At 36.1% G+C, this 24,986-nt stretch overlaps 1 protein-coding gene across 5 annotated transcripts in view; it reads left to right on the forward strand.

The window, feature by feature from the left end:
* Positions 1-24,986, forward strand: part of STRN (striatin) — a 69,123-nt gene that overhangs the window by 32,744 nt on the left and 11,393 nt on the right. For 2 of the 5 annotated variants that reach the window (XM_068185325.1, XM_068185324.1), the window contains exons 6-15: positions 4,052-4,187; positions 6,045-6,180; positions 9,920-10,030; positions 12,333-12,419; positions 12,970-13,113; positions 15,251-15,387; positions 19,796-19,971; positions 20,945-20,992; positions 21,652-21,773; positions 22,630-22,797. In XM_068185325.1, coding sequence (XP_068041426.1) covers positions 4,052-4,187; positions 6,045-6,180; positions 9,920-10,030; positions 12,333-12,419; positions 12,970-13,113; positions 15,251-15,387; positions 19,796-19,971; positions 20,945-20,992; positions 21,652-21,773; positions 22,630-22,797 — 1,265 coding nt within the window. The remainder of the gene's footprint in view (positions 1-4,051; positions 4,188-6,044; positions 6,181-9,919; positions 10,031-12,332; positions 12,420-12,969; positions 13,114-15,250; positions 15,388-19,795; positions 19,972-20,944; positions 20,993-21,651; positions 21,774-22,629; positions 22,798-24,986) is intronic. The other 3 variants (XM_068185328.1, XM_068185327.1, XM_068185329.1) reach the window with 3 other exon arrangements.

The following is a 24,986-nucleotide window of genomic DNA, read 5'->3' on the forward strand; positions in this document are numbered from 1 at the left end:
AAAGCCGGGCTTGTTTTATTTAAATAGTATATGTGGAATATCCACAAATCATATTTTTTTTTCATATTATTATTTTTAGTCTCAAAGGGGCCAAGGGCTTAACATAAATCTGAATATTTGAACAGCCTGTAAAATACAAACTGGGATCAGATTTTCACAGCCATCACAGCTGTGAAAGGGACATATGTACTTGAGTTACTATCCCATTTGTAGCAAGAATTTTGTGTTTTAAACAGAAAAAAATTTCTTACCTTTGGGAATCAGAAGTTCCCTGTTTCAAGAGTAATATTCACAAAATCTGTGCTCTGCCCATCTGTTGTGGTAAGATGGAAAACCCAGCAGCATTAGTCTAGCTACAGTTACCTTCTTATTGTTATGCTCATGAGAAGCAGTTAGTCCTGTTGTACCTAATTGTGGGTAGGCAGGAATAGCAGGGTAGTATCTCTGCCCCAAAGAATTTCCTGTCTACTTGGATAAGGCTACTGGAAAGGAGGATGTAATGGACAGAGTTAACAGTACGTGATAGAAGATATGATACTGTTTAAATGATTTTTGTTGGGTTGGTTGCTTAGGAAGTGCTGAGTCACCTGGGACGAGACCTTCAAGGAAAGAAGACAAAGTTAGGTGCTGGAGAGAAAAGCATGCACGCGTGCTGTTGCAGAGTCCAGCTGAGGAAGGAGCAGTGGGAAAGAGATGCAGAACAAGCAGCTGAGAGGAGGCCCTGCCACAGTCTGGCTGCTCCGTGCTTTCTGCTTTGGCACGTTCGGTAGCTTCTGCTGTCTGGGGGTTCTGGTTTATTCTTCCCTAGCTGGTTTTCTTTAGACAGTATGGCTGGGGAGGAAGGAAAAAGCTGCACCAAAGTTCTTGCACTTTGAAAATTATGTTCTCCCTTTAAATATGTTGTGATACAGGACAGTCCAGAAAAGAGGAATTGTCCTTGTTGAGACCTTTTTTAGGGTTTTTGGTCTCTCTTTATTTGCAACAGGCCCTGAACCTTGCTGTCGTCTTGCCTCATTTGTGCTTGTAATACCATAGTTTATATCAGTCCCCACTTTTGGAGCTTGTTTCTATTGTTTTCACCCATTGATTTAAAAAAAAAAATACTCGAAGCTACAAAAGCCCTGGAAATGTCAAATTGTGTTTCTTTTTCTAAAATGGAATTTAAAGTTATTTATTTTACTACCCTAACTCCGACTATATTTTTGACCCTTCTGATTTTTTATGTTGCTTTGTGAATGACCCCCTAAGAGAAGAAAACTAACCAGATGGAAAATTAATGAAACAAGCAAGCTTGAAATATCCATCAAAGTACATAGCATAAATTAGCTAAGGCCAGACATTTTTCTTCAATCTGTTTTATATTCTTCCGAAGTATTCATGCTAACAGCATTATCCAAAATGCATTATGTTCATATGCTGCTAGAGAATAGCAAATAGCTCAAATTATTAAATCACCTTTGATTTGACTGCTGAAGTTTGTTTTGGGGTACAGTATAGGAAATCAGCCTGTCTGTCAGCTTGACACTATCTTCTTGTAGAGCCCTTGTATAGTTGAAATACTTTGTCTCTTTTGTTTTCTTTTTTGGTTTTTAAGAATTCTTTCTTGGAAGTTGTCTCTTAGCACAAGTAGTCTTCTGTGGCACTATGCTGACTGTACATTTTTGTACTGTACAGGAGTTTTGAAATACCTGATAAATAAGCTACCATGTTTCCCAGTGTTTGAAATGCCCATTTACCCCTGCTCCCCATGTACGTGCAGACATATTATTATGTATATATATCCTGCCCACTAATATGTATAATAAGTAATAGGATAGTTGAAATCAGAGCAATTAATTAAAAAAAAAAAAAAAAAATATATATAACCTCTTTTGGTAGTCACTTTGAACTTCACTGTGAGAGACCCAGGTTTAAGAGCAAATGAGTACAGGTCTGGCATGATTTACTGCAAATACTTGGACCTATAGAAGGATCTCTGTTTCTTAATAGTAAGTTCTCTTAATTAAAAATTTGTATTCTGTGTTTGATATTAGTTCATATATTGCTGTTTATTGGAGTATGTCTGATAATTGCTATTATAGATCATCAGCCAAAGTGTTTTTACATGGCAGATTTTTATGTGGCAAAATACAGAGAAAAAAAAAAAGTAATAGTTGTGGTTGGATGATTTATTCAAATAAAAGTAGACAGAGACTCTCAGAATTTGCTGAAGTCAAGAAGTTAGTCAAATGAAGCACATTACAAATGTTGTCTTATCAAGATTTTTCTTCTGGAAACAGCAAGGCAGCCATACCATAGGATTTCTGTGAAAATGTACATTATTACTACAGATTCACAAGGTGTTATAAACTGCCAAAGTAGTGATTACTTAAGGAAAAATAAAAATATTATAGAGTGTTTTCAGGTTTGTCATAGAAACGACGATCACAATACTGCCAGAAGCAGGGCAGATTTGAAACGTGCTTAAGATTGTTCTTAGATCTAAGTTAAGATCTGGAAAAGCAGAAGGAATATTCTTGGAAAAAACAGTGACCGTGAAAACATAATGTACATTGAGGTATATTATATATATTATGAGGCTGCTGTATATGCAGAATTTCTAATGGCAAGTGAAATCTCCTTGGTATTTTTGGGTGATAAAGGTGAGTAAATGAAAAAAAATTGAGTAGCAAATTGTTTTAATGAAATGCAGATACAATGGGGCTATGAAGAAGCCACATCTGCTGATTGTTGTCATGTAAGCATAGAACTGCTTGAGCAGAAACTTTGCAAAGAAGGAAATGTGCTGCTGCTTATACCTTATTACACATCAAAGCTTTTGCCTTTGGATGCTTCCTGTATTAGACCTTTGGAAAGGGTTATGAAGCACTGGAGTAAATGGGTGATGGATAGATGATCAGGTGTTCACACTGCAGGGGGTTTACAAGGCCTTACTGTATAGGTGTGTTAGCTGATTGAACCTTTTGAAAAGGTTAGCAGAAGCAAGGCACTTGCTGGTAGTAAGGGTGACTGCGTAAGACAATTTAGAGCTACAATTCTGAAAAGAGAGAGGGGGAGACTTCTGCTGTTTCAGTGGTTGTGAGAATCAAGATGGCGTGCATTTAGTGATGAACTATGAAAAACTGACTTCTGATTACAGGTAAGAAAACAGTAAAGCTTGCCTTCACTGCTTCAAAGCCATATAAAGAATGTACCAGGTTTTACTGGAAGTAATTATAACAATTCAAAATTAATATGTTTTGTTCACTGTATCTTTCAGGGGTTGATGGAGAAGTGCATCTTCTGCATAGAAAACACACATCCTGTTGATAATTTTAGGACTGTTTATTTGTACTTTTGTTAGAGTTTTAATAATTGTTACAGTCCTGTTTCTTGGCTTCTTCCTCTTCAGTTGTTAATATAACAACCCTTATGCTTCCTGTTGTGAGGTACTGCTTAAATTTCTGCCAGTGCAGTCCTCATTTTACCCAGCCTTCATCCATTTCCTTATTTGTTTAATGTAAATTCAAATATTATTTAGTCATCAATGATATTTTCCCATTATATTCTTTTGTAGTGGCATATTTATCATGTCTTAAAAGCTAATGAATTATCTAGAGTTTGGTGTTTCCCAGCAAGATAAGGAACATCAGCTAGCAGTAGCAAAGTTTTCCTGTACCCTGATGTCCATGTGGGAGCCCAGCTTGGTAGCTGTGGCTCATGTGCCTTGTTGCTGAGGCTTTCAGTAATGGCATAGCAGTATTGATGTTACTTTGGGCAGGTGTCAGATGGATGTTGCTTTAAAATGCTTTTTCAATAAAAAATTGAAGTCTCTGTCATAGTAATGGCAGCCATACTAAGAATAAATGTTGGTTCTAATAATACACTTCATGTCTATTGTTTAGTTCTTTAGCCACAAGAATTTCAGCTGTTAACAGTCCATTTATACTTGTAGGCTTATTTTAGTCTTATATGTTGTTGGACATAATAATACAGAACAGCTTAGTAATTGCAAAAGAGATTTCATTGTGATTTCTTTTCTCTCATGATGGTGATTGTTGTTGTTGTTTAGGAAACCTGAATTGACTGACTCTGCCTCTCTGCTAGAGACCTTCAAGTTTCTTGAAAATGCAGCTGCAGACTTTAGTGATGAGGAAGATGAAGAAGATATTGAAGGAAGAGAGAAAACAATCATTGATACTGCAACAGTGAGTGGAAAAAATAATTGAAAAAGTTACGAAGAACAGAAAAAGTGAGATTAATGAGGTGCCTATAAGCAAAGTATATGACTGTGTATGTACACATGCAAGTCATTAATGCATCTTTATGATGTTCTGTCCAAGCATGTGTGCATAAGAGGAATTCAATATGCATTTTTAAGTTTTTGCATACAAATTATGCTTTGCCATCTTTATTGCTCTAAGTTAGATTAAATTTTTCTAAAATTGTCTCTTTACTATTCCATACTGACTAATATTTTTGATATATGCTGGAACACAATTTTTAAGGTATCAATGTCCTTTTTACAGTTCTCAGCTTAGTTTGAAAGTATTGTTCATAACATTGCATGTCAATAATTATTCTTAAATATTTTTTAAAAAATTAGTGATACTTAAAATTACTTGTAAAAAATTGTGTTAGACTACAGAACTGAAATACACTTATATTTATAGCTTGTGGAAGGAAGAGGTGTGACTGGAAGAACTCTAATGTAGTTAAGAAATGTATTTGTTTGTTCAGTCAAATGCCTTAACCTCACTCGTGATCTATACTTTGCTATATGATTTGTTCATATGATCACATAGATACCCGCAATCAGTACTCTTCTTTAAAATTAACATTTATTCAGTGAATTGTGTTTCCTAAAAATTGAAGAAGATAAGACATGATGGATGTAATTGTTTTTATGGTCAGTTTTAAGAATTAACATTAAAAAAATAATTAGTTTTATGGCATTTTTAAAGGGGATCTTTTCAGATCTTTCCTGTCATTCATAGACTGTGAACTAATGTCTGAGACTCTTCCATTAAGTCTTGTGTAATTCAGTATGTTCACTAAACCTGCTGAAGAAATGAAGCTTGAACTTTAGAATTGCTTCAGGTTTAGAAATTGGTTCACTGTATTTAGAGGAAATACAGTCAGTCATCCTCATGAGCTGTGGGATGTTGGGCTATGTATTGGGAGTCTTTACAGACTGACCCTTAGCAAGGGTCCAAGTCAAAACATTGTGATTGATGTAAATTTTCTGTTTCTGTGGAAGTAAAAATTGTGGTACAGTTTTCATGTATCATCGCATCAGCTTACCAACTGGTCAAATAGCTGCACCACACAAGCTTTTTCGCCTTCTATTTATTTCCCAAAATAATACATATGCACAATTCCAGCACCTCCCATCCCCACTTTGTATTAAAATGAGGTTATTAGTCTTTCACGCGTGCACAGTTCTTCTCTTGAATTGGGTTGGTGGTCTCGAACTGGGTCAGTGGTCCTAGGGATGAAGTCAGGAAAGTCTTCGTCAGGTCTCTGTGACCCTCTTGCATGATCCAAGGCTCCCTGCTTCGTGATGGAGCCCAGGTGCTGGGCATTATTCTTTTGTTTTCAGTGTGTTCCTATAATGGTTCACTTGCTCCACTTTCTTCAAATGAGCTCATAATATTACAATTAGCTGTAGCTTAAGCTTCTAATAATCATTAACCTATTGTTGGTGTATCTAACTGCAGTATGAATTGGTTCTAACCCTCAGCTAAAATCTTAAGCCTTTGAAATCATGATTCAATAGTATTAAAGAAAAATATAGTAGTGGTGTAGATTAGTGTAGGTTCATTTTCCACGTGATGATTACTGATGGTCACAGAAAGAAAGAGTTACACACAAGTTTCATTTTCACTTAGAAGTTTGAAGAAGTCTGCGTACTATTCCAGATTTGCTTATTCATGTGTACTTTTCTGCTTCCTCTTCAACTTCTTGTTTGGACTTTGCGTAGAGGACAAGACAGTACTGCTTGGGTTAAAGATGTGTTTGTAACTTAATTCAGCATTTTTTCCCTGTCCTTTCTGACCCCTCAGATTGTAAGGAAAAGAGTGCTATCTGACAGCAGTGAAGACAGAGATACAGAAGAAGCTTTGAAAGAGTTTGACTTTTTAGTTACCTCAGATGATGGTGATGGGGAATCGAGAAGTTCAGGAGATGGAACAGACTGGGGTAAGAAAATCTGATGGATCATAACAGGAGAAAAAAAAATGCTAATATATTGTGACTGATCAGTTCACGGAATGAGATCTCTGTCAGGATCACAGCATCTTTTGATTATTTCTACTATTTCTATTTTATTATCAGTAAATAATTGGCAGACTGAAGTCTTCTTGATATAATATTCTCATTTTTCCTGTTAACTGCTTCAGTGTAAAGATTCTTCAAAGTTTCTGCCTCAGGTTGTTTTTCCTTTTCTTTAATTCTAAGGCAGATAGAATTTAAAATTTATGAGTTGTATTTCAATATATTTTTCTAGTGACCCATGCGCATGAAGGGCTCTGATAAAGCTGTATTTTAGTATTATGATATGAAAGTTTATTTGTCATCTTTGCTTTCTCCCACTTTGATGCAGAGGGCAATGTGGGTCATAAAATCCAAATTAGTTGTACTCTTGCTGTGGATTAGTAATTTAGCTAATATGAACTCTTCAGCTGCTCAGACTTTCTTTTATAATTTAGCAGAATAATATATCTTTAAGTCCACTAGTCCTAGAGAGACATTTCACAAACTGCTCTCTGTCCTTTGAGGTTCATGTCCTGCAACCCAGATTGCCGCCATCTCCACTTTACCTTGACATAATTATTCTGCCTAAACCCTCAGTATGGAGAAGGGGAGAAAGAAGAGAGCTGGTTAAATATCTTGATGGGAAGTTGTTTCCTACTTAAGCTGCTCTGGAAAGTCTTAAGGATAGGTAGACACGGAGCTATTGAAGATGATGGGAAATAATTGAGCTTTATAATGGAGATACAACTGTGACAGACTGATAAGCCATGGTATCTATGGCTCTCATGTGAGTGTCTCCAAGATGCTGTATTTCAATGAAGCCATGTCCATCTCCTGGTTGGACATTATTATATTTTAATTAATTATAATTATAATTATAATTAATTATATAATTAATTAATTAATATATATATTGGACAAAGTTATTTTTCAGTGTGGTGTAGTCTCTGCTTAAGAGGATGTTGTAATATTATTAGGTACAGCAGTCAGTATTCTATTCACCAAACAAATCTAGAAATACTGCTCTTAAAAAAAATTGGATACTGCTCTTTAATACTAAAATGTTATCAGTTTATACAGGGCTGGTGCAGCTATTGCTTGTTTCACCAAAAAGTCAGTATGCCAACAAGAGCTTTTTGTCCTCAAATTTACACTTCTGGTTTATTTTTGCTTTCATTGATGACAGCTGAGTAAAAGTGAGCAGAAGTCTAACATTTAAAATAAATTGTTATTAAAAGTTGGAGTTTCATTTCTAGAAATCTAAAATGTTTTTTTTTTTGAGTTGGAGGTGTTCATGTTTTTCAATTACTTCTTTCACAACCTGTATCTTTTATAGTTACTATATAAGACTAAGCTTCTTCAAGGAACTGCCATTATAAATCGCTTTGGTCAGCTTAAGTGAAACTGTTAAATGTAGTACAGTAGAGTGATGTTGTTGTAGTGAGGGACAGCAGCAAACAGGAAATTCTTTCCTCGTTTTGGATTCCAAATATTATTGTTCAGTTACAGTAATCTGTTGAACCCATTTGGCTTGAAAGCTCCTCAGATGTTTTCTGGTAATTTTTAAGCTATTAAGACATAGTTCAGGATCCACCTCTGAAGTTGAATAGTATCTGTGGGACATGTGGGAAGCTGGGACATTCTGTAGAAAATTAACATATTGGGTGTTTTCCTGGAAGCAACCTAATAAAAATATCTTTAAATTCTTTTTTTTTTTTCTGTAGGAGGGAAAAAAAGTCTTGTCTAGCCAGGGAGGAAAAGCATGATTAAAACTTTTAACCTAATTCCAGAAAGACTAGATACTTGTTTCTCTGAAGTATGTTTTTCTCATAATCTTTTTTGAATTCTTTATACAATTCTTGCTCATTAGTGGTAATTGAGGTATATGCATTAAGAGGGCATGACTTAGCCTATAGACAATCTATTTTAGAGTCTTTCTTCAGCTTCTTAATGCTTATTTTCTTAGCTTTTCTTAAAAGACTTAAACTGCTAAACTTTGTCACAAGTTAATCTGACACTCCATGAGTATAGGATCATGACTAAAAGGTTCAAAGGAGTGAGAGAACACCTTAAAAAGTATCTTCTCCCTCTGTGATGCAAGTCTGAACAGAGTCAGGCTCTGTTTTCTCAACATCTGTACATCAGGTAGTTAGAAGCCACACTAAGATGCCTTTTTTGGCATCACTGAACTCTCACAGTAGCCTCAGCCCCTCCTTGAAGCTCATCTGCTCCAGCTGCCTGAACAGACATAGTGGTTCCCTTAGACTTGCTTCACTACGCCAATAATAGGTACTTAGGACTCTACCTAAAAGGTTTCTCGGCATTAAAAATATTGTATTGGATACAGTACTCAAAATTGTGGTCTCACAAGTGCCCAGCACAGGGGGGCAATGACTTCCCTCACCCTCTTGGTTACATTCTTGTTAATACAGCCCAGGATATTGTTGGTTGCTTTTGCTGCAATAATATGTTGCTGAATCTTGTTGAATTTGATGTTGATAGAGGATCCCTAGGTCTTTTTCAGCATTATTCATTTTTGACAAGTCAGTCACATTAATAACCCATTTGTGGTTTTTATCTTCTGTCCAGTCATAGTGACTCCTTCAGACTGTGTTTAATAATGTTGTGCTTCCTCTACAGACATTTAAGTTCTGCAGCTTAGTCCAAGGATAAGTTTATTATTGTTTGTATTTTGAAAGATCTAGAATAGCTTATCGATGTAGAAAGCAAACTTGGTCTGAAAGGAATTAATCTTTAAATAATAAGGTTAAGATTTTAATGAGAAAAACAAAGCAAAAAGATAATGCATTTCAAAGATTGTGGAGCTGTAATGGAAATATACATGAGGAAGAGCTGTATACCTCCCCTCCTCTCGTGAATTAATTTTCTAAGCTGCCTCAGGACAGCCTCCATATATGGAAAAATTGCTTGGGGGATTTGAACTCATATAACATGTTTTGTTCAAAATCTCCAAACACTGTAGAACCGGAAGGATACTTCTATTCTGTATCATGTCACAGAGGAAGCAATTTGAGGGAGATGTTTAGGAAAAAAAAACAAATCCAAACCAAAATGTGGGGATTTTTTTTTCATTAGGTATGCTGAAATGTTTTGGCCTTTTTTTCCCAAAGATTACTACCTCAGGCCTTCAACTTTTTGTTAAGTGTCATGGCTTTAATGCTCTAAGGGTTTATTCAAACCATGATGACATGAATATTGTGTTCCAAAGCTACTGCTTTGTGTAAATGACAACATAGCACAAAGACAATAAAAAGAGAATTTGAAATGCAGTAACACAACATCTGAGTTGTAAAATTATGTTGACAAGTAACATAGCTGTTTCTTCGAGATATAATAATTCTTCCCCTGGAGGAAAGAAAAAGTGAAAAATGTGTCCTGATTTATTGTAAAGTAAATGTCGCTTACATTTATGGACAGCTATGTGCTTGGTTATGGGAATTAAACATGTGAACATGTGAAATTTCATCTCAGTTTTTTAATAAGAACATTCTGAGCAAACAGAAGTGGAATGTGAGTAGCAGTTTTACAGCTTTCACAAGCTTGGTGCTATTTCTGTCTGTTTAAAATAAAAGACAAACGTTGACAGCAGCTGTTGCCTCCTTCAGTGGAGATCACTTGGTGACATTATTGAAAAAGGATGTTTCATTTGTTTCACTTTGTTTAGAAAAGGAAGACCAGTGTCTCATGCCTGAAGCCTGGAATGTCGACCAGGGAGTTATAACCAAACTCAAGGAACAATACAAAAAGGAGCGCAAGGGGAAAAAGGGGGTGAAGAGTAAGTGGAAAACATTGCACCTTAAAATCATAAATCTCACATCTTTCACACCCTTAATTCTATCTCTCTTTCAATGTTTTCCTAAAATTACTTACTCTTTTACTTTGCTGCTCCTGACTGCTTTCCTGTTCACCAGTTCTCAGGGGTTGAAATTAATGACAGATGATCAATTTACCCAGTAAATAGTTGGATTAGATATAACTTCTTCCAACCAAGTGTTGGGTTAGTTAAAAATTCTTGCTTTGAGCATTTTTTGTACTTTCGTTATTCAGATATTTAAATTGTAAAAGGCATTGTTTTAATACTTCACACTTTAATACAGAAGACTTCAGAATCCTTTCTTAGCTGGAAACATGCCGGTTTCACAGGAAGAGTTAAAGTCTGGTATATAAATAAACAAAGAAAGAAACCAAACTGGTAACTCTCTTGAGTATCCTTTTAGATAACAGTGGGAGAAAACAGGTTAATTTCTACCCCTGTTTATATTTGACATTCACAACATGAAAGTCATGCTGTCATCATAATTGTTATGCAGGGCTCGAAATAGGAAGCAACTATTACCATCAGTTTATTTGTAAATCACAGGATTTATTTATTGACTTTCATACCTCTGGGACTAGCCTTCAAAAAAGTTGGTTTTTGTTATTGAAAAAAAAAACCAAAACTGAACAGTATCTGAAATACAGTTTCTAGCCCTGTATTTTTTTTGTTACATTTCTTGAAATACAGATATGTTTTGTAAAATCAATGGGTTTTGTTAGGTAAGCCATAATTTTTTTTAACTCAGATGGAGAGTTTAAAATGAAACACTGTATCCATGGCTGTGTTTCATATACCTAGCCATATTGAGAATTCATGTGTGAAAGATGTATATTAATAATATTGCATGTAGCCTGGTCAGAAATTTCAGGGATGTTTCTTCCTTTGTGGTAAGATGCTTATGAATACCAAGGAAATTCTCACTTCCAAAGAGATATGCATAATGGTGTAAATATGTCAGACCCTCGCATTGAGGCTGACTTGTTTTATTACTTTTTTTATTGATATTCTCATTGGCTGCTGCTCAGCAGTTGGTTATGTGGCTGAAATTATGATGAAATACAGAAACTAAATCTCTCTTTTTTTCCAAATTAAAAACAAACAAAAAAAAAGGCAAATAATTACCACGCTTTAAATTTTTCGACTGATATTTTGTCATCTCTGGAATCATTTAATTTACTGGAAGTTAACTGCAAGTCTGAGAAGAAGCTGAGCTGGCTAATTAAAATGTTCATGTTTAACAAAATTGATTCTAAATTTCTGTATGGTTAAGATAGGCAGGGCATGCCAATATATGATTACAGTGAAAGTGGTTTTTGTCATTTGTCTGTTATTTTAAAAATATACAGACATGTTATGTAGTTCAGAGTAAATAGCTGTGGGGTTAGTTTAGCAGAAATTATTTAATCCAAGTGTTGAAATTCTGTTCTTGAACAGCTGTTGTCTTTTTATTTTTGATGATAAAACTTAATTGTTAATATAGGTTTAGACATTACTGGAATATGTTTTATATCATTATGATAAAGAGTCACAATGTAAAGGCAGCACTCGGACATCCAGTGCTCCTTCATGAAGATAACTGCTGCTCAGTACCTTTTGGATTGATTTTATTGGTTTGATCTTGGGAGACAAAGTGGTTTACTGTAGTAGTGAAATTAAGCATCTTTCCATGGACAAACCATCATTGGAGGGGCATCAATGCAGAAAAATCAGGAAGAATCAGAGCCTGTTTTCAGTTATTCATAATATTGCACATAGTGAAGAAGAATGTGAGGGATGCTGGCTGGAGAAAAAAGGGACTAAACATTAAATTTTACAAAGTTTGTTTCTATGACTTTAATTTCATCATATATGGTGCTTAGCCACTGAACTGCTACTAAGTAAAATACTGTTTTTATAAAGCAGATATTATAGTAAAACAATCTTGCAAAATCCTTCTTAGTGTTTTTCTGGATTGAGTAATATTTTGGCGACAGACAAGTTAAATACAATTTAGTTTATTATCAGTCATTATGGTTAGGGTGGACAAAGTAGTGTTTGCAACTGCATTAGTAAACTCATGATTTTGCAAGGCTGTAGTAAACATTCCTATGAAGTAATAAGAGAATAGAATCATAAAATGGTTTTATAAGAGAATACATATATTAGAGTACACTACTGTGTTAAAGCTGCTTAAAAATAGCTGTATTATTTACTGGTCTAGGAAAAAACATAATGGACTATGGGTAAGACATTTTCCCATTCTTAATTAAACTTACAACAGGAAAAACTACCGAAGATATGTTTCAGCCTCAATCCTATATAAAACAGTCAAAACAGGGATGTGGGAAAATGATGGAGCAAAGCACAGGTAAGTGTCAAGAAGGGCATGGGTCTTCACCATATGTAGCTTCAGGAAGTAGGCCAGTGAATCCAGTTCCATTTTTATTTTAATATAACTTTTTGGATTATATAGTTCACGATACTACACTACTGCAAAAATAAATTTAAATTATAATGTTGTCATAAGAATATGCTGCACAAAGTACGTGATGCACAAATTCTAAAATATTCATGGATGTCAGCTATTGTTTTAGCAAAGTAAATATTCTAATAATCTAAAGTGTGACTCAGTTGGCGGCATTCTTCAGTATCCCGTACAAGTAGCACTATGAGTCCATACATATGGGGAAAATTGTGCGTTCACAATTCTCAGCTGCTTCTATCACTTTCTTCTCGAAATTCATTTCATGCTGGATGATTAGTTACTGCTGAAATAAGTGCTCATTAGTTTTTCTGTGGTAATGTCATACTGCAAGGTAGGAGCCATTGTTGCATGTGCTGCTGTAGCATATCTGATATAAGGAGTGTCATTGTGAACTATGCCTAAACCCTTTAATTTTTTGTTTTTTTCTGGTTAGGGCCCAACAGGTCAAAGCTGCAAGATATGCTTGCAAACTTGAGAGATGTTGATGATCTCCCTTCATTACAGCCATCTGTTGCACCTTCTTCTAGGCCCAGTAGTTCAAGGCTCATTGAACATGAGATAAACAGGACGGATGAAGGTAAATATTAAAAAAGTGCATACCCCTTTGTAGAGTGGATGTTTATAGTTACTTCTTAAGGATTATATTTTCTGACTTTCCAAGCACTTTACAAATTTCTGATTCAGTATTGCAAGTTCCAGGTGTGATAAATGACATTCCCATTCCTCCATTATGGTCACTATTAGTAAGGTCAAGACACCTACCTAAGTTCACGTCTTGACTGAATACCTTTGAGCATGATGGAAAAAAATAATTTTGCACTTAGTGGCTTTGTAATATGACCATCCTAAATCTCTTGCTTTTGTTTGTGCTCAAGCTTGGCAGACAAGTGTGGACTATAAACTCTGAGGACATAACAGCATCATTTTTTTTCCCACTGACATAATTTTTAATGTATGTATGTATATGTACACACACACAAGCATGTCCTTTTTTCCCAAGTGCAAAGATAGAGGCTCTGCAGGTAAACAGAGATGCCTTACTGTAGCTTTCAAAAATATGTTTAGTGAAGCATGATTGTGTAGTGAATCATACGGAAGAACTTGCAGCTTGCCAGTGTATTAATTTCCATAATGTGTTCCAAAAATTAGGAAAAATTCTCACAGGGGCTAGTCCAAGTACAGAGAGCCAGGCATGCATCTTTGTAATGAAGCACTTCTATTATGTGTGGAAAATGCTGAGTCATCTATTTGATTCAATATTTGAATTGCTATACTATAGAGCATAATAACATATGGTATATGAAGCTACATTAATTTGTCAAATATGGCAGCCTTACAGTACCTAAAAGGGAGCCTGCAAGAGAGCTGGCGAGGGACTTCTTATGTGGTCATACAGTGTCATCACCAGGGAGAATGGTTTCAGACTGAAAAGAGGGCAGGTGTAGATTGGATATTAGGAAGAAATTCTTTCCTGTGAGGGTAGTGAGACACTGAACAAGTTGTCCAGAGAAACTGTGGATGCTTTGTCCCTGTGTTCAGTGCCAAGTTGGATGGTGCTTTAAACAATGCCATTGAGTGGAAGGTGTCCCTGCCCATGGCAGGGGACTGGAACACGATGATTTGTAAGGTCCTTTCCAACCCAAACCATTCTATGACTCTGTGATATCATGTACTCTATTAAAATGGTAAATATGTGTTTTGAAAAATGTGCAAAACATGAGTTCCACTTAGCAGTCTTTCAGTGAGGATGAAAAAGTAGGTTGTCCAAGTTATAATTAAGACGCATAAAAAGCCCTGGTGTGTGGAATAGCTACCAAAGATCTCAGTAGTTCTGCTTCCTTCATGCTCAGTGGCTTTCTGCATGAAAGAAGGGGGTAACTTAGCAACGCTTTGTGAAGTGGAAGAATTTTTTGTTGAATGTTCCCTTTCCAACTTTTCTCACATGTACTGAGAGCTGTATTAGTAGAGCTCTATTTTCATGTCCTTTCAGTAACGTGTTTTTTAATTCAGAGACTCAAATGGATTCTCGCAAAAAAACACAGCTGATTGTTGCCAGTCTGAATTCAGTATTACTGTTAGCTGTGTATTTCTCTATAAAGCTGAGACACCATATTTTGGGCACACATTTTTTTATTCTAGCAAGTTCTCAAATTTAATGTCCTGTATGTATTGTGTGTTGAGTGAAATAATTGCACTGTGAGTTCAAAAGACAGGAAAAGAGAACAGTAGTGTAGACTTTGGGGTGGAGAAGGTAAAAGATGTTTGTAATGAAAGGTAATAACTAAGAGACCTAATCAAGGAGTAATGCTTCAAATATTTGGGCTGCTCCCACCAGCTGTTTTATCTACATTTTTGTTGCTTCTTCAGCATCTATTTGCATATTTTGTAGTTGAGTTGGGGAAGGTGTTTTCTGTGTTACTTGTGCATTATATATGGATGAATGATAGCACACTCTTCCTGCCCATGACTGGCTCTGTTTACTGTCTGGAGTCGCACGCACCTCAAGTGTAGGTGTGTTCAGAGGGTGCTGTTTATTGGTAAGTACAGTGATTATCTTTAGAATAGCTGTTTTATTATGCATCTCTGTGGATCTTTTTGCCCTCGGCTACTTGACAGATATGTAGCATTCTGAAAGTGGAAAAGGTGCTTTTATTGTACAGTGGAGTATAAACCTATGTTTCAGGATTTTTTTTGTTTGTTTTGTTTTCTTGCAGTGGAAGCTTTAACATTCCCTCCGTCCTCAGGGAAATCTTTCATTATGGGAACAGATGAAGCCCTTGAAAATGAACTGGGTCTTGGAGAACTGGCAGGCCTTACTGTAGCAAACGAGGCAGATTCGCTGACTTACGATGTAAGTGGTTATTAATGGTAACTCAACGTCCTTCTGTCTTGTTGAGGGCAGATGCAAGTTACTTGTGTGTAGACTCAGCAGAAAACATTCTCCAGTTAAAATTATGCTGCCAGAGGATGTCAAAAATTTTTACTTGGCAAAGCTGTCCTTCCCATACACAGCAGCATTCAAGCTCTCTGCAAGCCTCTCTCCTCTCATTTGCCATGTCGTGCAAGTAGTTGAAAGTAAATTAGTGATAGTGGTACATCTGGGTACGTGCAGCCCCAGTGACTGAGCAAAATTAGGAGTGTCATGGCCAGCAGACTGAGAGATGTTTATGACCTTTTACACGGGCTATGTGCAGTTTTGGGCCACTTCACTTCAAAAGAGTTGTAGAGAAATTGAAGAGAGTCTAGTAGCTTCTGACTGATGAGTAGATGTTAAGAGAGCTAGTCTTGCTCAGCTGTTAGGAGGGTGAGGAGTGCTTGAATAGCAGCCTGCAGGTATTACAAGAGTGCTTGTAAGGATGACAGAGCCAAGCTTCTCCATAGTGCCAGCTGTTAAAGCAGGAGAAAATAACAGCAAATTACAGCTTGGGAGGTTCAAGTAAGACACTGGGAGAGAAAGTTATGTAGTGGGTGATACTGAAACAGCTTGCTCAGAGAAACAGTGGAATCCCTCTCCTGGGAGATAGTTAAGACTTGGCTGAGGCAGAGCTGTGGTTTACATTACTTGGTATGGGCAGTAGATGCATTTCAAATGGGAAACCAGAACTCTTAGGAGGGTTTTGTGGACAGCACTTCTGTGGCTATGTGTGTAGCCTTATTTTACTTGCACAGTTTATGAAAAAAAATCTTCCTTAAAATTGCATCTTTTCAGTTGTATGCATTTTTTTCCTGTATTTCTGGTTTCTTGGGAAAAGTTACTTCAGGTATTAATTTAATCATTTGCTCTTGTGTGATCTGTCAGCTTCAGATTAATCTGGATATTGCATCCCAGCTGTGTTAAGGTTGAGGGATTTCACAGATAATTTTTAATTCTCTGTTGGGGAAGAATACTATCCTTCAGTAAATGTGATTCTTAAATAATGATTATCTGGGATTTTACCATCACAAATTAACTCAGAGACTTTGGACATAAGATGCAGATCCTTACTTTGAAGTTCTACCCCTGTATGTACTTGTAAAGCAATGAATACATAGTTGATAAAAGCTTAGGCACTTTTTGAGAGTGCCACTGCAGAGATGTTCCCTGCCACTATAGTAAGTTTCTGAACGTGTGATATGTTACGAATCATCAATATTGCAATGAATGCAGAGCAATTCTGCTAAAATTGAGTATCTTAGTATTTTCTCTTAATTTGGGCTCAATTCTTAATGTTTTCACTAATTGTCCCTAACTATGTCTTCAGAAATGGTTACGGTAATGTACAAATAAATTTCTGTTACGGGTACTCCTAAAAATCCAACGCTGGATTTTAAATTCAGAGAACATGACAAACCTAAACCATCTGTACAAGATGCTTTCATTGCTTGACTTCATTGTGCAAGTGTCCATATAAATGCTGTGTTTGTTCATGTCTCTGTATCCTGAACTAACAGCTTTCATTTATGGAGTAGCATTCCTTTATCCACTCCAATCCTTTCCTGCATGGTAGAGAATACTAACTTCTCTTTGTTCATTTGTCCAATGCCTGTATGAAATCCTGTGATCAGGAATTCATAGTTATGGTTACCTCAACTCTTAACTTTTTCTAGTGCTGACAATTAAAAGAAAACATTTACAGAACTATTTGCTCTGGTTTCTGTGCATTTTATTGAAGCAAAATGAAAGGCTGGTGTTCCCATTTCAAGTTTCCTTGTAAATTTAGCTTACAGATAATGTCTTTATTTTGGACTATTTCATACATCTGGCTGCCAAATGTGAATCGGGTATGATTAGTGAAAGTTTAGTATGTTATTTTTTAGTGTCAGTTTTGAACCATATGGAGAATTAAGTTGAAAGATCATGTGAATCAGTTTTTACTTTGCTTTCAAGACTGGCAGACACTTTTCCCATTTTCAGTCCCTTTCATCTCTCTGACATTTTTACTGGATTCTTTTCTTCTAAAAAATGGCAGCATTAGGCTACCTCATTTCATGGTTCAGTTTATTACATATTGCTTTGATTGTAAATTGAAGAATGGTTTTCACTTGGTAATGAAGAGTATTAATTTATTACTTAAAAGAAAATATTTTTCTTTTGCAGATTGGTTTTTAGACTATCTAACAAGATAAAAATTTTCCAGATTGCTAGCCAATACACTTAAGTTTGCCTTTTCTTTTCCCTTCCTTTACACATTCTTGACAAATGTTCACTTTGGTTGGCTCTTCTTTTTTCCTGTAGTCTTCTGGATAGATGAATCATCTTCATAAAATTATAATAGATTTTAGATAAGAGTAACTGAACTACAAGATCATCGCATTTAATGTTAAGTACTGATTTGGAGGTTTTGGACTTTGCAGTAGGCCCTTGTTTGATTTCTTACAGCTTTGAACGAGAGAAGTACCTGTAATTGCATGTCATTGCTGTCTTTAGTTTTCAATTTGTTTTCAATTAATTTTCAATTTTGTATAGGCACAAATATTATTATAAGTGGCAAATGCAGATCAGGTGCTAATTTTGGGGTTGGCATCCCCCCAAACTGCTTTTCAGGCCTCGAGTTACCTCACTCTTGTGCTTTGGTGGGGAGAGACAGAAGGAGGTTGTGTGCTGTGTGAGTAACCAGCCTCAGAGCTTGTGAGACTGGTGGGTAGAGTGATGTGGGGCAGCCAGGTGGGTGATGTGTCAGAATCTGTTTCCACCTCTGCTGCTGGTCTGCTGGCTCGGACTGCCTTCCATCTACTTTCCAGTTTATGAACTGCCCATCTTGGACTCCTTTTGGAAAGACATTTTTGAATGAAAGGCAGGCAAATGGAGAATTTTATCCTGACAGGACTGGAATTCACTGTTAGGCCATCTGAGGTGTCTTGTGGCTTTTGATGATGTGGCACAGAACCTGTGCTGCTGGTATGGCATCTGGAAGGCAGGCAGGTTCCCTCCATCACCTAATTGGCATTAGGTGCCTATGTTGAGGCAACCAAATTCCTCTCCAGATATCTGTACATCTTGTACCTTTTCTGCTGAGACTTTCTTGGCCAGTCCTCAAAAAACCTGCCAGAGCTGTTAACTGTGCAGTCCTGCCCCATCTTTGTACCAGCTCGAGCATTTGTCTGTTCCTTCACAGAGCCAACTTGGCTCAGTAAACTGGCAAACAAACTGACTTGTCTCCCTGAGCAAGGCAATATGTCATTACTAAGAAATATGATAAAACTAAACCTGCTGTTTCTTGTGGCTCCTTTCTACTTGTTTAAAATCTGAAGAACCTTTTAATTTATGTATATTTTTATTGTTAAATCCAGATGTAACAAAGCTTAAGAAAAATCACTTATGTTCTTAAACCTCCTCTTTTGCCCTCAGTCCCCAGGATAAAATGTTTATTGAAGTGGCTCAAAACAGTTCTCTCATCTTTGCAGTTAAATATGCAAATTATTTTGAATTCTCTGTAGATTTCAACATGATAAACATCTTTACAATTGTTTGCTTTCTTGGTTTTCCATAACCACCATCAGCAGTGGTTATGGAAAGGTAAATTTAACTCATGATATTGTTGACTGACAGTGAAAAAGTCTGTTTAGCATTTTGTGTCAATGTTTGTTCAGAGAAGCAATATTGAAATAACTTACTCTATTAAAAGGCTTTCTTTATTGATCTTCTAAAATGCATTTATTGCCAAATAATTGTGTCTGTATACACGATACCTTACTGCCTGCCAATTAGATTCTTAGTGTGTAGCCAAGTCCTTTTTGCCTTTTTTTTTCCTATTCTGGCAAACTTCACTTGTCACGCATTATTACAGAGCTTGTGTTTCCTTAGCTGGGTAAGTTAGGTTGTGTTCCTTTCTGCGCTTCTAGAGACTTCTCTGTTTCTCTCAGAACTTTGCTTTAGAGGTACCTTGTCAGTAGTATTCTGGATATTCAGGGACTGCACCTTGCTGAGTCAAGCCCAACTTTGTAAGTGAATGAGCCATAGATCAAATTTTAAATACTTAACTGAGTTCATTGAAGTATCAGTGCTTTTAAAGTGTGTAATTTTACAGGCATGAGAGTATTTCAGATTTGCATAGAATTTATTACTGTGGACATGACATTACTTGTATGGAATATGCCTATCTTGGTTCTCATTTTGAAGTGTCTGGTTAGTGTTAAGTGGACTGTTGTTTGAGAGCAGGTTATTGTGAAAAGTGGGTGAGGTAATTTGACATTTTCTGAAAATGCCAAACTAAATTTTTGGTTTCTTCCTTTTGTTTTGCCTTCCAGCTTAATTAAAAGTTTGGCATTTTTTTTATTAGATAGCCAACAATAAGGATGCATTGAGAAAGACTTGGAACCCCAAGTTTACGTTAAGAAGTCACTTTGATGGAATAAGAGGTCTCGCTTTTCATCCAGTTGAACCAGTCTTAATAACAGCTTCAGAGGACCATACATTAAAAATGTGGAATTTACAAAAAACAGCCCCAGCAAAAAAGTAAGATTTTTTTTTTCTTTATTTTCTTCAAAAACAATTTTAATTTATGAAGGACCAAAATCACCTACATACTACTTCACTGAATGGCCCTTGCAGTTAATGGAAAGTGTTCCCTGAATTTTAGAGTAGGAAAAGAAGCTCTCAGAGAAGGTTAGAGATGCCTAAAGAATGCCAGAAAAAATTCATGTGTGTTTGTGAATGTGTTTTGTTTGTGAAGATGAAAACCATTCACTTTTTTATATTTTCCTCGTAGATAACACGACAAATTAATTTACTAGTGAAAATATTTGGATGTGGCCTGTTAGTGTGCTTGCATGTATATATAAATGTATAGGATGCATATATATATATATATATATATGCATATGTATGTATACACATACATGCATTTACATGTGTGCAGCTTGAAACCCTGAGGTTTTGCCAGGTTCCTTTGTTAACTGTCTCTTGCAAATTGCTGGGAATTTGCAGAAATCAGAGGAAATTCGTATTGGGGCTGATGTGGTTAAGGGAGTGTATCACACCTTTGAGGAGAAGTGGGCATAGAAAAGAGTCCTCCCTTGGTTTGATAAAGTCCAGAGCAGCAAATTTTGAAGCACTTCAGTGTTGATAGAAAAATTTGAGTCCAAAACTCCTTTGCTCCAATAGGAACAATTAATGATACGTTCCATGTGATGCTGATGTCTCTCCACTCATTCTGCTCCACTGATGTACCTACCTACTTGTTTGATGGGTCTGTGAACTACCTTGAAGGTCTTTAAACAAAAATCCAAACAACCAATCCTTTCACGTTTTGAAGGACTGCAAATAGTTCTTAGACCTGTGAAAAAAAACATGTTGGGAGAGGAAGCTGTGGGAGAAACATTGCAAAAGATGCAGCAGGGATTTTAAGAATATGGTGATTCTGGCAAATTTTTGTAAAGCATAGTATAAGATGGTATACGTGTTAATATTTTTTTCATACTTTGTTTAGGAGTGCTTCTCTTGATGTAGAGCCAATATATACCTTCCGAGCACATAAGTAAGTATTTCCTGAGAAATACTGTTGTACTTTGAGAAGGATAAGATTTTTAAACAGAAACAGAATTTTAAAAAAAGTAATTTCCATCTTATCAGCTACCGATTTCATGTGACGCTTTTAGTTCCTATATTGTTTAGAATATCAGCATGTGTTCTTCTCCTTTCTGCATAGTTATTTATGTCTGAAGTCAGATACACCACAACTTTGAAATGAAAAATCTACAAATGATACAGTTCACATTTGATTAGGTGTTCTGTTCATCACTGCAGCCTTTTTGCCACATACTTGCATATGTGGAATGAAACTGAAGAAGAATGAATGCAGTGAATTTAAATCTACTGAGATGATTTCATTAAAGAGCCTTAAATCTTCTGAAATTGAGAAAGAAATAATGTGAAATAAAAAAACCTAGAGTTTAAACTGTGATGTTTTTCACATTTCATGGGCATAATGATTAATTGTCCTGATTGCAGTTGTGTTACCAGATATTGTGGAGGGTATTTCTGTGGGAAGTCTTGTAGCGTATAATTTCGTGATGAAGAACTTTTGTTGCAATCCATGCAGCGAGTGAATTGTATCTGACATGGAAATTCTTAAGATTGACACTGCATTGCATGTAATGAAAACGTTAATAGTGTTTCTTTGGGGCTTTCTTCCAGTGGACCAGTGCTCTGTGTGGTGATGAGCAGTAATGGTGAACAGTGCTACAGTGGGGGAACAGATGGCCTCATCCATGGCTGGAACACAACCAACCCAAACATTGACCCCTATGACTCTTACGGTATGTTGCTGTCACATGCAGCTGTGAAATGATAAGTTTAATGACAGTAATGTTATGTCACTAAAATAGTATAATTTGTAGATAATGTTTCTGTGAAAGTTTAAGAAAGAAAGTTGAATGTTATCTTCAATTAGTTAAAGTAACCTTTTGTTTTAATGGTTATGCTGCTTGATGGCAAGATAAAATGTCATTTTCTTTAAAAAGGCCTTGATCTCATCATAGTTTTTAGAAACAGCTAGTCTAAAGAACAGGTTTTAGAAGTACAGGCCTAAACCTGATAATTTGGCAAGTACAGGAAATGTGTATTTTAGAGTTCTTTTCTTTGACAAATTTCTGTGGAGTTGAGATTAAAATGTTTTATAGTCTGAGACCAAAGCTCTTAATGTTGGGTAGAAACAGCTAAAAAGGACCAGTTTGGTAAAATTTACTAGAGCTGAGTGGATGCCAACTTTGTTTCTGGATTTTATGATTTATTTTGCACTTGTGGTAGCTTCAGATGCAGTTTGTCTCAAAGCTAACTTCTGCATAAAAGGGACTGCTGTAGCATTAATAGCTGTTTGAGAGTGAATTTTAACAGTGAAATGTGTTTTGCCAAAGTCAGTACTGTCCCTTCTGCTGAAGCATTGTTTTGTTCTCTTAGTTGTAAACTGGGTAATTGAATGTCACATATGCTGCTGAAATTCAAGCATCTTAATGCCAGAATTATTAAGGCTTCTATATTGATATGACATGATTAATCTTGGGTTTTTTTATCAGTTATCTTCCAGAGGTTGGTGCCTAAACACAGGCTAAGGTACAGCTATTGACTTAATTCAGATTTTGTTTGGAAATGTGTTTTGTTGTGCTTCATTCACAGATCCTTCTGTTCTAAGAGGTGCTTTTGTAGGCCATACTGATGCAGTGTGGGGTCTGGTTTACAGTGGAGCTCACCAGCGTTTGCTGTCCTGTTCAGCAGACGGCACTATACGTTTGTGGAAAGCTACAGAAATTGCTCCAGCTCTCAATATATTTAATGATAATCAAGGTACAGAAAATCACCTTACCCTGAAGGTCATGAGCATCACTGTTCAGACTGACATAATTTTGGCTACTGAATAGAAATGCTTCTTGTGCTTCTTTCTGAGTTTTGTATCTTTATGAATGTTTTTGGGAAGAGTAAATTTTGTGATCCTTCTTTGACATTACCTGCATATATGCCTACATTCAGGGGGACAGTTAGATACATCTAAAAGCCAACTGCAGATGATCTGCTGATGTTTACTAGCACCATGGAGGTTAGTGTCTTAACTCTGTAATTCTGATTCACACTTGAGTTTCCACCAGGCCCTTTTTTTGGTTTATCCAGAATAAAAAGCCCTTTCTTCCCCTAGTGAAAGTTTGGAGTAACTTGTGTTTCATCTCAGGTCAGTGTGATTGTACCTTCCAGATTTGTTCCTTGTGCCTCTAATACAGAGTTTCCAATTGAATTTCTGAGTTTGCAGATCAACTAAATAACAATAACCTAGTGATTCTAAACACTGCTAGTTGAAAAAAAATACTCCTTTGGAGTTGGTTACTGAAATGTCATGCACAAGAGAAAATCTCACTGGTTAGAATCTAATTTCTGGAAGTTCCTGTCTGTCTGAATCAGAGTACTCCAGAACGAGCCCATTGACATTGCCATAATCTCCTAGAGCTGATAGTCATTAAAGACAGTCCATGAGCTGAGACAGTTCCATGTCTCTTCAGAAAAACTTTGAGGCAAAATAAACCTTGTCACAACTGAATGGACAGGTCAAATTACAGTGTAAAGCTGGTCAGATATGCCATTGCTTGTTAGTTAAAACAGACTGAGGAAAACAGAAACTTTCCATGTATTTTAGTTTTTGCAAAATCATGTTTCTGAATGTATGCAGGCTGCTTACTGCCAGTTTGTCTATCTGCCTGCCTTGAAAACTTCCTGGTAGAGTTTTGGGGTTTGTTACTGTGAGTTGTTTTGTTTTTAATTATTAAACTTAAGAGGGAAGGAGGAGTAGTCTTCCCTCACAGAGGCAATATAATAGCCCTTATATTAGGAGGTTTTTTGTATTCTAAACTGAAATGAAGCCTTGTGAAATCCAAAGACTGAAAACTCAATTTTCCTATGGCTTATTAATAACCTTGAACAAACCCCTTAAAATATCTGTCACTCATTATTCAAGTTGTTCAGATTAACCATTGTAGGCTTACCAGGAAGCTGCAGATAAGCATGCATGGTAGTAGTAGAAAAGGTCACTTGAGAAACAGTGTGTTTTCTTCTCACACCAGTCCTTTTTGGCCTTTTTTCAAGTACTTGTAGGTAACTACTGCCATTCCTGAGAAATAGTCCTGAGGTCCTGTGCCTCAGAAAGATATTTCTCCCATGAATCTTTAGAGAGTTTACAGGGATGTGATGGTATTTCTGTATTATCTGAATCTATCATCCAACATTAGGTTGCTTAAAATTCAGCTTCTCACTCTCTGTCTTTTCCTCCTCCTCCTAACGTCTATTGCAACTGCTGTTGTTCTTTCACATAGCAACTGGTGAACAGGACATTTGAAGAGAAAAATCCTAAGGAATATATCTTACGGCAAGCTTTGCTGATTTGACCTTTTGTCCTATAGTGTGCAGATAGCTACACTATTAGGAGATCAAATACATACTACAATAGGCAGGAGTTTTGAAATTCAAGTTTATAATGTATTTATATAACTGTACATGATGACAATTCCAGTGTGTAAAATCTTCACCTGGAGAACTTTGGTGTTTTATGAAGCTCTGATTTTGTCTAAGTTAATTATTACAGCATTAATTATCTGTCATGTCACTTGTTGTACACTTCAATTTCATGTCCTTTTACTCAAAGCGATGGAGTTTCGTGGAGTTTTTTTTTGAGAATTGCTGCTACAGTTAAAGTAAGGAAAAGGGGCCAGGGAGTTCTTGCTTTTCTAATTTTAAAGTAGATTTCTGCAGAGCTGCAGTTTCAGATACAGCATCTTAGTAAAGAATGTTGTTGATATACATGTCCATAAAAATAGGGTTAAAATAGTTATCATACAGGGAAAGCTATTTATATTGGCATAATTTATATTTTAGAATGTAGCACTTCCTTTCATAATCATGGTCCTTTTGATGTTGAAGTACTTTTTTTGTAAGGATTTTTTTTGTTTAATTTTTTTTAGTTTTCTTTACACCAACTGCATCTTCTCTACATT

The sequence above is a fragment of the Anomalospiza imberbis genome, chromosome 3 (assembly GCF_031753505.1).
Source record: "Anomalospiza imberbis isolate Cuckoo-Finch-1a 21T00152 chromosome 3, ASM3175350v1, whole genome shotgun sequence".
NCBI classification, from domain to species: domain Eukaryota; kingdom Metazoa; phylum Chordata; class Aves; order Passeriformes; family Viduidae; genus Anomalospiza; species Anomalospiza imberbis.